The sequence below is a fragment of the Balaenoptera acutorostrata genome, chromosome 15, assembly GCF_949987535.1.
Source record: "Balaenoptera acutorostrata chromosome 15, mBalAcu1.1, whole genome shotgun sequence".
NCBI classification, from domain to species: domain Eukaryota; kingdom Metazoa; phylum Chordata; class Mammalia; order Artiodactyla; family Balaenopteridae; genus Balaenoptera; species Balaenoptera acutorostrata.
The window spans coordinates 35,568,470-35,583,498 of record NC_080078.1 but is presented as its reverse complement, the minus strand read 5'-3'; the positions used below and the strand labels follow the sequence as shown (position 1 = coordinate 35,583,498).

The window sequence follows — 15,029 nt, the reverse complement described above, 5'->3', positions numbered from 1 at the left end:
CAAGGGAAATGAAGCCCCCCCTCCACACCATGGTAAATGCTCACAGGATCCATCTTCAGTAGAAGCTCAGGTGAAAAGACTCATCCACTGTTTTCACCTCTCTTCAGTGCCCGCGGCAACAGAAATCCAAAGAAGTGATTCAGGTAGGGTTCACCTTGTAAATTTTTCTTCCCCGTTTGGGTTAGGATTCCCTTTCCTTGAAAGTGACTTGTAAACTCAGGTTTCTCCTAGATCATTCCGTCCTGGTTTGGTAACTCAAGCCTTCCAAAAGTGAATCGGTGTCAGGCTCCATCAACTAATCCATCACAAATTCATATTAATCTTATATTACCCCCCGCCAACGCCCCCTGCCCCGGCCTACCCGGCCCAACCCAATCTGATTCTGTGCCTCTCTTGGTAAATTTTGTTTGAGAGGTAATGTGGAAGAAATTCCCGAAGAATACAAAGTGCCAAGTGGGTATTAAATTCTGGCTCCTGGTTTCCCAAGAAAACTACAATCTCAAAAGCAAGTCACACTTGCCAACAAAATCCAGGAATGTTCCTGTGGGCCTGACAGTTTAAGAGCACTTTCGGGAAGGCATCTGGGGGCAGCAGCAAAGAGGAATAGATAGAGGAGACCAACTCTCAAAGGACAGATTTAGAACTATTCCTCCCACTGGATTATTCAGTTGGGCAAAGAAAGAGCAAAGGCTATTTTAATTTAGATTCTCAAATATGTTTAAATTGTCACATACATACGACCATCAGCCACTAAGAGCCTTCCAGTCCGAAGACTGGGTTTTTAGCTTTTTTTTTTTTTTTTAACACCCATGTGCACGTAGCCTGAAATCAGCACCATAGACACACCTGGACCTATAATTAGTTTCCAGGTCTTTTCCCAGATGAGATTAGTGTCAGGGCTCCACCTGACACTTTAGATATACTCACACTGAAGCAGAACAGGAGGGAAGAGAAGCAAGCTGGGAATGAGAGAAACATTGATGAGCCAGCTCCCCCCCAACCCCTGGCCACTGCCTCGGGACAAGCTCCCACGGGATGCGACATCATCACTGCAGGAGCAGGTAACATTTACCTGGCACCTACTACATTACAGGTACCGTTCTCAGTACTCTACAGACATAACTGTCACAGCTGTGGAGGTAATATTGGGATGGGTGCTATAATTATCCCAAGTGAAGTTGTCTGAAAGGCTGAGGAACAAGACCCAACTCCCCACTCAACTGCACTCTAAATTTATTCATCTGCTCCGTGCCTGGGTTCATTCCAGCCCCACCTCCCCAGCCCGGCTCCCCGAGGGGATGACACTGGATTGCTTTGCTTCGGCTGCCTCCTTCTCAGGGTGAGACCCAGGCCCCAGGACTAAGGAAGGAATGACGAAAGGCGTGCGTTTCACCTTCCTGGCGGGTGGCAGGCGTGGAACCATCCTTGTCAGTGGCTGCTGGGTGGTGTCGGTGTGGGCGGCCGCAGCTCTCCATCTGCTGGTGGGAGTTCCGCCAGGATGGAGATGAAGCCACCCAGGGCCGCGACAGCCATGGCCGTGTTATGGGAAGAGCAGCCATCTGGGGAGGCAGAGGCCCTGCTGTGAGTGCTGGGGGGGATGGCCACCGTTCCACTGAGAGTACTTTTCAGATGTTCCCTCGGCCAGCCTGGGGACGTGCGGCCACCAGAACTGTGTTCGTCACTTGTCCCCTGGCTCAACGATCCCCCCTCTACCCTTCTTTGCTCCAAACCCCAGTGCACCAACCCCTCCAAACTACATTTCCCAGACTGCCTTGCCCACCACAGGCAGGCATAGGTGGGGTGAGGGGAGAAGCCAGTGTATTTCTCCCCTTGCCCTTCTCTGTCTCCTCTGCGTCCAGCCTCTGCAGGCTCCACTCACCCCATCTCCTCTCACGGTCCCTCCAGCTCTGCCTCCAGGGAGGATGGGGGCTTCCTGCAGTGGTTAATGTCTGTGTTTTCTCACCTTTTCTGTTTTCAGCTCTTGCAGCACCTCTGAGTTCCCTATATTCAATTCCCTCTGCTGAAGTTCCTGATGCAGTTTCTGTTTTCCTGACTAGACTTTGACCGAGAGGGGTTATCTCTGTGACTTTCAGTGTGTAATACACCAAACCTTCTCTTTTATGTTCCCTTCACTGGAGACAGCATCTCTGGACTCCCCACTTTCAAAGAGGAGGGCATCAGAGACTCCTACCCTTCCCTCTAGCTCCCAAACACAAAGGCCCTCCACCCTGGCTCCTGGGTGGTGCTGGGAGCCTGTTTTCCTTGAGTGCAAGCCGTGTGTATCCTTTCTAGGTTTTGGTTTCATGTCTTGGTTATTTTCATTACCTGTAAATTGTTTTTCTCGCCTCTTCACTCTTCTCAAAAGATGCTGTTGGTACTGAATGGCTTTGGGTAATTCTTCATCTTCAGCAGCTGAGAGAAGAATGAAAGGTGAACTTCTCAAGATGGGTTTTTAAATATTACTGGCTAAGCCCCCTACTCTTCACAACACCTCAAGCAACTCAAGTCTTCTCTTGAATCTGGAGGCTCTTCTGGAAGTTTCCTCGTGCCCCTGCGTAGAGATACTTCCACACCACCTCAATCTGCATCTACTGATGTTTCCCAAATTGTGGTCCCCCAATCACCCATATCAGAGTGGCCAGAGGAGCTCATTGAAAATGGGGGTCTGCAGCCCCTCCACCTGCTGAATCTATAGGTCTGGAGGCCTGAGAATCTTCATTTTATAAATGCCTCTGTTTTAAAACAGACTATCTTATTTCAAAAGCTTTGGTCTTTGAGCATCCTAAGCTTCTCATTTGGGAAGCCAGCATTTACTGGGAGCCTTGTCTGTACCTGGCAAAAGCTAGGTGGTTTCATCTGTATTATGTCTACTCCTCACAGCTCAGGAAGGTGGAGATTATTTTGCTCATTTATTTATAGACAGGAAAATTGAGGCTCAGAGAGGTGAAGTGACTTACTCCAAAGAGGACCAGCTGTCTGGTGTCACATGGCTGGAAAGGGGCTGCATCCTCTGCCTTTCCACCCTCTGCTTCTTCTTCTTTTTTTTTTTCTCTATTTCTTCTTTTTATTCTTTATTTTTAAAAATTTTTGGCCACGACTCGCGGCATGTAGGAATCTTAGTTCCCTGACCAGGGATCAAACCCTGAACCCGTGCCCCCTGAAGTGGAAGCATGGAGTCTTAACCACTGGACCGGTGGGGAAGTCCCAGATTCTTCTTTTTAAACAAATTTTATTAAAGTACAGTTTACAATGTTGTGTTTAATTTCTGCTGTACAGCAAAGTGACTCAGTTATACATATACATATTCTTTTTCATATTCTTTTCCATTATGGTTTATCATAGGATATTGAATATAGTTCCCTCCACCCCTGCTTCTATGTCACCACCTCTCAGACATCTCCCCTGACTATTCTGCCTAAAGAAGCTTCTCCAGTGTTCTTTTCTCTCTCAGCCTGATGTATCCTTCACAACCATTATCAGAACTCGCATTTCACTTACTGGTTTGTTTAGGTGGTTTCTGTCTCTTTTCCTCTTTCCTCTTTTCCCTGCCTAGTTTCTCCAGAGCCTAGAACTGTGTCTGGCATATAGTAGGTGCTCAGGGAATACTTGATGAAGAAATGAATTTGTTAACACAGGTGCAGGGGTCCAATATCTTCCAACAAGACCACCTCTCATCCTGCAAAGTTTTGGCTTCCAAAACTCCGAGCCTATTTCCACGTGTGTGTGTGTGTGTGCGCGCGTGCATGTGTGTGCATGGACATGTATGTTGCACATCTTTCTCTGCACCCCAACACCAGTGCATCCTTTCCCCAACTGGCATAGAAGCCCAGCGCCCCCACCCCCACCCCTGCTCCCAGCCAGGGAGGAAGTACAGCTCACCTGGCTTCCCAAAGCATCCTTCCTGCGGCTTCTGCCAGCTGAGAATGGCCTCCAGCCACCGGAGTTTGTAGAAGTCGGAGAAGCCACCGATTCCACAGAACATGACTGGAAGCAAAGACAGGGCACCCTCTGCAGGCCTACCCCCCAGGCCCACCTCTTCCCCCTCCCCAAGGCCACCATGGTGCCACCTGCTAGAGAGAGGCGGCACCAGGAGGTGGGCACTCAACACAGTGGCTGCAAGGAGGCAGCCCTGAGGGTCTGCCTTAGTAAGCAGGGGCCCCCAAACCTGGGTCCTGCCTTGGTCAGTCTGTCCAGAGCTCCGTCACTGGGTCAGATCTTTGGGGCAGGAAGCAGTCAAAACAGTGGCAGATAAAATGCAGGATGCCCACTTAAATTTATTTCCAATAAATGACAAATTAAAAATTGTTAAGTAGGACTTCTCTGGTGGTCCAGTGGTTAAGACTAAGTGCTTCCACTCTTCCACTGCAGGGGACGCAGGTTCGACCCCTGGCTGGGGAACTAAGATCCAGCATGCCACTCGGTGTGGCCAAAAAATTTAAAAAAAGAAAAAAATTAAGTATAGCCCATGCAATGTTTGGGATACACTTATACTAAAAATGTATTTGTTGTTTATCTGAAGTTCAAATGTGCCTGGGCCTCTTATATTTTCATTTGCTAAACCTGGCAGCCCTAGTGTGTGTGTGTTTGTGTTTGTGTGTGTGCCCGGAATCAGGGACACCCCGCTGCTTTGTTCCTAGAGCAGAATGCGGGGGCCCACTGTTTTCCATGAAGAGGTCCCGGGTGGGGTAGGCATATCCGATGGCCTCAGCTCTCCGGTTCAGGTCCATCATGTTGGCACAGAAGAGGTTCATGTAGCGCTGGCTCTGGCGGAACAGCCCCTTCGTGCATCCCCTCTGGGGGAACAAACACCAAGAGACAAGGAAGTTTGTGGTCTGAGCGACACATGCGCGCTGTTACGGGAAAAGACCTGCTGTTCGGAAACGGTTTTTTAAGTGGCTGCCTTTGGGGCAGGTCTTTTCCCTTTTCCCAAAATTTCTTCCCTATCCACACTCCCAGCCTGGTGGGGCTTAGTCACTGGGGGACAGAGAGAGCTAAGTTCGAGCCCTGGCTCTGCAGCTTAGGAGCTGTGCGACTTCCACCCACTAAGTTAACCTTTGTGAGCCTCAAGGGTTTCCATGGGGAAAGGGCGATGCCGATGGGAGCTGCACCTGAGGGGCGCTCATGTCGGGGGCGGGGTGGGGGGCAGTACCATAACCTGGAAGTGCCTGACACGACGCCCGACACCAGGGGGCGCTCTAAAGCACTCTGTCACCGCATTCTGATTCCAGCCTAACCCCGCAAGCAGGCAGCTACAGCGCTGCTCAAAGCCTGGGCCGCGGAGCGGTTGCACGGAGAGGACAGGGGATGAGAACAGGCTTTGGAAACTTCTATAGCAATATGTCAGAGCAACTTTCTATCTGCTGACTCTAGTAATCACAATAACTTTCCTTGTAACTTGGCTTTTATTGTATTTACAAAAACACTGGGCTGTGACAGCTTACAAATAAATAATAATAAAAAAATCTATTAGGGCTTCCCTGGTGGCGCAGTGGTTGAGAATCTGCCTGCCAATGCAGGGGACACGGGTTTGAGCCCTGGTCTGGGAAGATCCCACATGCCGCGGAGCGACTAGGCCCGTGAGCCACAATTGCTGAGCCTGCGCGTCTGGAGCCTGTGCTCCGCAACCAGAGAGGCCGCGATAGTGAGAGGCCCGCGCACCGTGATGAAGAGTGGCCCCCCTCTTGCCGCAACTAGAGAAAGCCCTCACACAGAAACGAAGACCCAACACTGCCATAAATAAATAAATAAATAAAATTTAAAAAAAGAATCCTAATGTGATTTATTTTAAAAAAAAATCTATTAGACAAAATCAGCAAGTCCTTTCTTGGCGAAGAATTTCTGGACATTGAGTAACTTTTTTTTTTTTTTTTTAAAGGAACTCCTTTATTTATTGATTTATTTATTTTTGGCTGTGTTGGGTCTTCGTTTCTGTGCGAGGGCTTTCTCTAGTTGTGGCAAGTGGGGGCCACTCTTCATCGCGGTGCGCGGGCCTCTCACTATCCCGGCCTCTCTGGTTGCGGAGCACAGGCTCCAGACGCGCAGGCTCAGTAGTTGTGGCTCACGGGCTTAATTGCTCCACGGCATGTGGGATCTTCCCAGACCAGGGCTCGAACCTGTGTCCCCTGCATTGGCAGGCAGATTCTCAACCACTGCGCCACCAGGGAAGCCCTGAGTAACATTTTTGAATAGAGATAGCAAGCCCTACTTTGTATATAAATAAATATATGTTTAAAATGAGTATTTAGCGGGAGTTCCCTGGTGGTCTAGTGGTTAGGATTCGGTGCTTTCACTGCCATGGCCCGGGTTCATTCCCTGGTCGAAGAACTGAGATCCCACAAGCCCCACGGTGAGGCCAAAATAAAATAAAATAAAATGTGTATCTAGCAAATCTTGGCCTTGGAAGAGTGTTTGGGCACAGGAGAAGTGATGGTGGGGCTGTTTTGGTCTTGGTTTGGTTTTCTGGAAGCAGCTAGCTACTGACTTTGTTCTAAGACCTTTTTCCATCTCTTGTTTATTGAGTTCTTTCTGCTGCTTCCCTCTCTCTTTTTCTAATGCCCTATGATCCAGTTCAGCATGCAGAGTTCTCTGTGCAACAGAATCTCATCCCCACCCCCCCACCATTGTGGTTGGATTTCATGGCTGAATAATGACAGGCTACTCACTTCCGCCTCCTGAGGTCTGAAGCAGGGGTTTAAAACCTGCTTATTTTCCAGCTGTGAACATACGAAACCACACTGTCACGAGCCCCTTTCAGTCATTCTTCCTCCTCCTTGGGCTGTGGCTGAGCCCACACCAGGCACTCACCATTCTGGCCGAGAGGAAGAAGAGCAGCTGGTGAGACAGGCAGTAGCCAGAGCAGCCGGGCCTGGTCATGAGGGTCTTGCAGAAATCGGAGAGCCTGCAGGGCTGGCTGCTGTTTGTCCTGTGGGAGAAGTGGTTCCAAGCTGTTAAAAGCGTCCTGAATGAAACCCGAGGGCACAGAGCCTTTCTTGGTCCTGATGCCCCCTCTAGTTATTAGACCCCCCGGTAGGGTCCAGGCACACAGCTGTGCCAGATAAACACAGGTGTCCTGTGTCTGGATTGGCTACATTGTTCCCCCCGGCACAGGGGAGGCGATGCTGGAGCTATCCTGGGTGAGGGGAGCCACCAGGGGCTGCGACTTCCCATTTCTCCGTGGGACCCCCAAGTACCATATTTCCCAGAATTGCCCTAAACAGCAGATCCCTGGACCCAGAACAGCAGATCCCCGGGCCTGGCATGCCCACCCCCCCATGCCAGGCCTGGCCTGCCCCATGGAAGGGACAGGGCAGGTCCCTCACTGGAGCATAGCCCCTCTGCAAGCCCAGCTGTGTCCTGGCCCGAATACCTCTCTGAAGGATGCTGAGAGGGTGGGAGCTCGGACATCTGCTGCCCCTTCTGCTCATGGGTTCCATGGGTCCCTGCACCTAGGGCTGCCTCTCGGGGGTTTGCTCCAAGCTCACTGCACAGCAGGTGAGCTAAACTAGGCTGGGTCCTTCTTTCTGGGGCCTACAGCCCTGTTCTGCTTTCTGGGACTGGTTCTCCTAGCCAGATGCAGTTCACATTTGTTCTACAGAACCATAAAACAAATGTGAACTGCATCTGGAGAGGAGATCCGGTCCACCATGGGAGGTCAGCCCCCTGCAGTAGGGTCAGGTAAGGTTCTGGAGGAAGGATGCTGGAGCTGGCCCTCAAGTGTGAGCAGAGTTACTTAGGCACAGGGCCTGGGGTGGGGCAGGGTGGGAGGAGGCCCCACAGAGGCAACTGCCGGGCACAGGCAAAGGCTTTAAGTGGGAGGGAGCTGGTGCCTTTGAGAGTCTGAAGAGAGGCCCCAGGGCCTGGACCGGAGTGGCCTGGGGACCTGGAAGGGCAGAGGAGTTGGGGCTTTTCCTGAGAACAAGGAAGCTTCACACTGGGGTGGGGTGTTCACATGTGCTTTTTGGAAAGATCCCTCTGGTGTGGGGAGACCAGCCAGTTGGGGAGTGCAGGGCGTGGAGGTAGGTGATTGGAGCGGGCTGGAAGCCTCGGGTGGAGAGAGGGGGGCTGACTCACAGGGATGAGGGTGGGAGAAGGAACAGCTCTTGGGGGAGCTTGCGCCTGGTTTTGCCCAAACCCCTGGGGATTTGGAGAGTGAGTGGGACGGGAGGACTGGCGGAGGGCAAGCACTTTGGGGTTTTTCGGAAGCGGGGCCGTCCAGGGGGCCCACCCGGTTCCCAGCAGCTGCACCAGGCACAGGTCACTGTGCTCCTCTGAGAAGGGGTCCTGCTGCTCAAACGTGGAGTAGACCATGGAGGCCCTGGTGCGGGTCCAGATGTGCGGGAGCTTCCAAAACCCAGGCTCAATGGTTGGCTGGAACTCTGGCAGAGAGGAGAGGGTTGCGGGGAGACCCAGGAGCAGTGGGCCATGCCAAGCTTAACCGCCCCCCAGGTTCCTGTGGTTTTGAGCCCAGGAACGGGCTGTCCCTCCCCCGGCAGCCCTGAGCACACTCGGGTGCCTTCAGGGCTCCAAGCCTGGCCTGAGGGTTGGACACTGCATTTGAAACACTCAGGAAGCTCTTTCTCTAAAAAAATTTTTAAAAATCACTAGGAACAGTGTTGGGACGGGCTCTGACTAAATCTATCGCATCCCATGGAAGCTTGAGACATATAAGTAGGGTTAGTTGCCACCTTTTGTTCCGTTAGACTGTGGAGCTCTTATGGAACAGACTTCACGGTGATACGGGTTGGGATGGTCTTAAGGACCAGGCCTGGGAGAGGGTGGGGGACGCCGACTGCAGAGGGACAGGCCGAAGCTCGGGAGGGCTGGGGTCTGGTCATGATGTCTGGCCAGTTATCTCCCCACTCACCCCCATGGACCTGGGAGCTGGGAGCCTGGGAGGCAGGGCTGGACCATACAAGGAGCTGGTTTATATACCCACCCACCCCCAACCCAGGAACAACTTAGGCCAGGGCTTATAGGGTGGGACTCTTGGTAGGGTGACTCAAGGCTGACAAAGAGACAGAAGCTCTGCATTATAGGGCACAAGAAAGATGCTAGCAAGGTGCTAATGTTTGGGGACTTCCCTGGTGGTACAGTGGTTAAGAATCCGCCTGCCAATACAGGGGACATGGGTTTGAGCCCTGGTCTGGGAAGATCCCATATGCCGTGGAGCAACTAAGCCCACGTTCACAACTACCGAGCCTGCGCTCTAGAGCCCGCGAACCACAACTACTGAGCCCACACGCCACAACTACTGAAGCCCGTGCCCTCTAGAGCCTGTGCTCCGCAACAAGAGAAGCCACCATGATGAGAAGCCTGCGCACCGCAACGAAGAGTAGCCCCCGCTCGCTGCAACTAGAGAAAGCCCGCACGCAGCAATGAAGACCCAACGCAGCCAAAAATAAACTAAAAAAAAAAGAAGAAAATTAAAAAAAAAAAAAGATACTAATGTTTGCCATGCAAAGGGCCGGATTACCTTTTAGATCTCTAACCTCCCTCTCCTCTGGTTTAGGATGGAGGCCCCCAAGCCTGGACGTGAGCTGAACAAATGAGGGAGACCCGTTCCCTACTTTCCACCGGCTCTGTGTGGGTGGGAGAGGTCATCTCAAGCTGAAGTCAAGGATGACCGAACATCCCCAGGGCAGCTGGTTACAGATCATCCGGGACCCTCCCTTACACCGGAAGGAGCTCCACTAGGTTATTTCAGTAGACACTCCCAGAAGCCGTCTGTGTTCCTGAAGAAACAGGACTCCACCACGCTCTTACCTCTTAGGTACTTGGGGTCACTCAGGTTGAGGTAGAAGATGGATCTGTGGAGAAGAGGAGCCAGCTTTTCCGCCAGCTTCCCTGCACGCAGGCCAAGTGGCTGCACCTGGGGGTCCCGGGCCCACTTCTCCTGAACACTTTTGAGCTGCACTGGGCGAGAGCAGAGTTCATTCATTCCAACATTGGACAAATCACATGGGCAGGAAAAAAATATCCCCAGTTATAATGCTTACTGAGCCTCTCAGCTTCTTCCAGCTCCTGAGGGGAAAAAATTCCCAGAGCTTTTTGAAAATTAGGCCTCTGTGGGGCTCAGCTGGGTACTGGGGGTGGGGCCAGAGTGAGGGAAAGTGGTGGCTAAGAGCTTGATTTCTGGAGGGGGACCAGGGTTCAAATCCTGACTCTAATGCTTTCTTGTTGGGTGACCAGAGAAAGTCAGTTAATTTCTCTCTGCTTCACTTTCTTCATCTGTAGAATGAAGATAATGATAGTCCTTACTCCTTGGAGAAGGGGGTCATAAGGATTAAATGAGCTAATGCATACAGAGGACTTAACATTGTCCAGAGTGCAAAGGAAGCACTTAATAAAGTTTAGCTATTACTATTAGTTACAGAGACTTAGGGTTTGTGGTCCAGGAGAAGAAAATGAGGGAGGGACCCAGATTGCAGAGTGGAGAGCCACTGTGTACAGTTGAGCAGGTTGTACACTGCACAAAGGCAGCACACACTAATATCATGGGTTTGTAACATGTTTTAAGACAATTTTCCAGCAGATGGCAGTCAAGTGACTTAAGAAAGGTGGCACCTTTTTCTAATTCTCCCAGAGGTGCCCTGTGGACTAGCAGTGGTAGGAGAGGATGGTGGTGGCTGGAAGAGGAGGTCACGAGGTAGCCAGAAAGAGAGGAGATGTGAGGGAGAGCATCAGTGCAGGGCTGAGAGGGTGAGATGATGTAGGGCAGTTGCCTTTAGGTAGGGCACTGTGTGGGGGAGGGTGGACGAGGTTTAAGGAGGGTGCTGAGCTAGTCTTGTGGGGTGATGGGCTCTGTGACACCCTCCCCCAACTTGGCTCCCTCTCTGAACTCAAACCAGGCAGTCTAGTTCTGAAGCATTGTTCTAGACCATTGGCTCTACCTGTAGATGGAGGGTCCTGCAGTGGCACCCAGGAGGGATGCTGAATCATCAAAGAGACCAGGTGAACCCAACCTGGCCTCATGGTGATCCTGGGTCCTGAGGCTTGTTTCTGTTTCTTCCTGCATGTGTGGCAGCTGCTGCTACATTCTGGAACCCCCTCATGGCTGACAGAGGCAGCTGGAGGGACCCTTTGCTCTCTTAGGTCAATGTCCACCTGTCTAGCACCAAGTGGAGAGGACCCGGGTGATCCATGGGTATTTTGTTGCTACTGGACTCCTTCCAGAATGTGAACCCCTTCTCTCTCTCCTGCGAAGGCTGAGAATGCAGGCAGGACCCTCAGAAGGAGTGCTGTGGTAGGCAGCTAATTTTCAGGCCCCTTCAGCCCCCTCCCACTTGGAATGGGGCTGACCTGTGAAACCAACAAGAACTTAGGGAAATAGTGACATGTGACTTCCAACGCTCGGTTGTAAAAGACATTGAGGCTTCCACCTGGCTCTCTCCTGGGTCACTCGCTCTGGGTGAAGCGGCCGCCACGTTGTGAGGATGCTCAAGCAGCCCAGGGAGGGGCCCGTGTTGTGGGGAACCGAGGCCCCCAGCCACTAGCCAGCACCACCGCTCCAGGCCTGTGAGTGAGTGAGGTGGCTCATCCAGCCCCAGTGAAGTCTTCAGATGACCACAGCTCCGCTGGCCTCTGGATGGCAACCTGAGTCAGAACCACCCAGCTAAGCTGCTCCTGGATTCCTGACCCATAAAAACCATGTGATAACAACTGTTGTTGTGGTTTCAAGCAGCTAAATCCTGGCGTAATTTGTTGTGCAGCCATCGGTTATTGCAAGGAGAAGGGGCAGCGACCGTGGAGAGGGGAGGAGGGTGCGGCCCTGCTTGAGGCTGTTACGTGGCGCCCACTTGGACCACCGCTTCCCTCCTTCCAGCTGCTGCTGCCCTGGAATGACTCAAAGAACAGTGCAGAGTCAGACAGTGCAGGGTTCGAATCTACCTCCTCTGACTCGCTGTGTGACCTCGGACATTTTCTAAAGCCTATCCCCTCCTTGGCAAAAAGGGGATGATAATAATAATGGACTTATGTCAAGGGTTATGGGGAGAAGTCAGTGAACACCCCATGTGTGCGCTCAGGTCTGCCAGTGCTTAGCGGGTACCCAGTGAACATCAGCTTTTACTGTCGCGGGCACCCCAGAGGGCACGGAGCCCAGGTAGCCACCTGCCCCTCCCCTCCCTCTCCATAAGGAAACACAGACCCATGGGGCTGCTACTAAGAGCCTGTCACCACGATCTGGAATGTTCATTCAACCACTTATCCACGACCAGTGCTGTGCTCAGCACCCAGGGGGGACATAAAAGTCAGGACGATGGCCACATTGCCCTCAAGGGGTGTTACAGCAGGTGGATTTGAATCCTAGACCCCCTTCTTATCAGCTGTGAGGTGTCAGGAGGCCACTGAACCTCTCTGTGCCTCAATTTCCCCACCTGTAGAAGGAGCAAAACAGAGCACCCTCTCTGGGTTGTTGGGTGATTACATGTGGCAGGTGCCTAGGCAGCACCCAGGCGTGTCTGTGGGGCCCTGTTGAGGCTTCGTAGGCCCGAGACGCTTTTGCCTTTGTTGGCCCCCTCCTCCATTAAAAAAGTACATTGACGATTGCTTTACAACTGGGATGGTATAAAGACAGATAAAGACAGAATGTAATATATTGAAGCATTTTCTTTGACCTAAAAGTTCACTTTTTGGGACTTCCCTGGTGGCCTAGCCTAGTAGCCAAGCTTTCACTGCTGTGGCCTGGGTTCAATCCCTGGTCAGGGAACTGAGATCCTGCAAGCCGCGTGGCATCGCCAAAAAAAAAAAAAAAAAAGTTAACATCCTTCTTCCTATTTTAAGAGAAATTAAAACATTTTCATGGGTCCCTAAAAGTATCGTGCACCTAATGGGGAAATCGGCCCTGTGTGTTTATTATGATTAATTTCTAGAGGAGTAAGACAGGGCTGGGGTTAAAAGAAGGAGACCATGGCATCTGTCTTGCCGCACCCTGGTCCTGGCCTGGAGGGGAGGGGACTGGGATCTTGAGGGTCTCCAGGATGCAGCCTGGGGGAGAGGGGGTCAGAGGTGTGGGGAGGACACAAGGAGGCCCCGAGGCAGTGAGGCCAAGATGCAGGTGCAGACCCATCCCAGAGCCCCACCTCCTGCTGGGATCTGGAGTCCTGGTGGGTGGAAAGCAGCCCTGGCAACGCAGAGGGGGTGATACAGGAGTGGGGCCAGCCAGAGCCCCAGGCCGACACCAAGCTGGCTCTTTGTCACTTGGGTCAGGGAGCGTCTCCCTGCAACCTGTGCTGTGTGTGGGGTGGCTCCCTGTTTTTCTTGGCCTATCTCCAGCCCCCTCCTTGGGGATCTTATATCCCTCAAAGCTGAACAAACACTTGGCCCTTTTCTAGGAGACTTCAGGCAGCTTTGGCTGGACGTGGTGGGAGCTGAGGCTGCCACCCTCCCGTGACTACCCCTTCACAGGGCCCACTCCCTCTGCCCGCTTTTGTCCTGGCATGTCAGGAGGAAGGGACTGTCAAATGAATCATTTCCTCCTGGGAAAATAATAATTTCCAAATCTTTTCTTGAGGGGCCTCTGAATCCTTCCTGCTTCTAAAAAAATTGACCACAGCGGGGCTCCAGACACCCAAAAGGAGCAAGCCACCCTGTGCCCCTCTTTCCTTATAGTTAAAGCAGACTATTTGGGGACCAGAAGGTGGGCAGGTCCCAGGGGTGCAGAGCAGGCAGGTGACAGGCAGAGAACTGGATTCCCGGTGGCCAGTCCGGGACAACGAAAGCGCACCCACCTTCCAGCACCCGGAAGCCCACCACGCCATCCAGGTTGATTTCGGGCAGCCTCTTCTTCAGGAAGGATGTGGCTCTCTCCAGCGCAGAGAGGATGAGGCCCATGATGGTGGCCTTGCCCTCTGGGGTGTCCAGCGGTGGCAGCAAGGAGGGCTGCAGTGGCCGGGGTGCCAGCAACAAGAGCAGGAGGAGCAGCAGCCCTGGGCTGGACATGGCTGGCCTTCTGCGAGAGTCTGGGGAGCGCTTCAGCCCCGGGCCAGCCCGCCTCCACACTCCCTCCTCCTCCTCCCCCTTTCCCTGCAGAGCTGCAGAGGAGTGGCCGGGTAGGGCTGATCCAGCAGCTGTTGGGGGTGGGGGGTGGCCTGGGCAGAGAGCTCTCAAAGGGCAGCTGCAGGGGACTGACTCTGGGGGTGGTAGCCCTGGACGTGGAGCCAGCTGGCCGAAGGCTGGAGAGAGGGGCCTACCCTTTCCTTCTCACCCCTGACTCTCCAGGCCCACAGGCTATCTTGATCTAGCGATTGCAAAGGTTTTTTTGGTTTTTTTCTTTTAATTTTATTTATTGTTTTTGGCTGCGTCGGGTCTTAAGTTGCGGCATGTGGGATCTTTCGATGCAGGATGCGGACTCTTCGTTGTGGCGCGTGGGCTTCTCCCTAGTTGTGGCGTGCGGGTTTTCTCTCTCTAGTTGAGGCGCGTGAGCTCAGTAGTTGTGGCACGCAGGCTTAGTTGCCCGGCGGCATGTGGGATCTTAGTCCCTGACCAGGGATCGAACCCGCATCCCCTGCATTGCAAGGAGGATTCTTTACCACTGGACCACCAGGGAAGTCCCTTTTTTAAAAATAAGTTTGGGATAAGCTCATTTGAGGGCACACCTGCCCCCTGAACTGAACAGAGGATTTCTTAGAGTGGAGCCTGTCCAGTAGGGACAGAATATGAGCTGCAAAGGGTGAGCTTCGTGGGTGCTTCAAAATCGTCTAGTGGCCACATTAAAAAAAAGCAAAGAGAAGCAGGTGAAATGAATTTTAACAATCTATTTTATTTGAACAAATAGATCCCAATATCCAAAATATTATCTTTTCAACTTGCTGTCAACATGAAAAATCAATAAAAATTAATTTTTTGCATTCTTTTTTTAATATCATTTTTCTCCTACAAAGTCTTTGAAATCTGGGGAGTATTACACTCGTGGCACATTTCAGCTCAGGCTGGGTACATTTCAAGAGACCCACAGCCACGTGTGCTTCTCGTATCGGGACAGTGAGGACTTAGTGCCCTCATGCAGCTCACTCACTGTGAAAGTACATCTT

General features: G+C 52.2%; 1 protein-coding gene across 1 annotated transcript; it reads right to left on the bottom strand.

The window, feature by feature from the left end:
- Positions 1-1,237: 1,237 nt before the first annotated feature.
- Positions 1,238-13,944, bottom strand: C15H16orf89 (chromosome 15 C16orf89 homolog). Its single transcript, XM_007181507.2, has 8 exons — positions 13,728-13,944; positions 9,763-9,912; positions 8,225-8,375; positions 6,805-6,922; positions 4,658-4,793; positions 3,880-3,984; positions 2,326-2,412; positions 1,238-1,559 (listed from the first exon to the last, which is right to left on the bottom strand). The coding sequence occupies exons 1-8, from the start codon at positions 13,936-13,938 to the stop codon at positions 1,429-1,431; spliced, it is 1,089 nt and encodes a 362-aa protein (XP_007181569.1). The 5' UTR covers positions 13,939-13,944; the 3' UTR covers positions 1,238-1,428.
- Between the last annotated feature and the right edge of the window lie 1,085 nt (positions 13,945-15,029).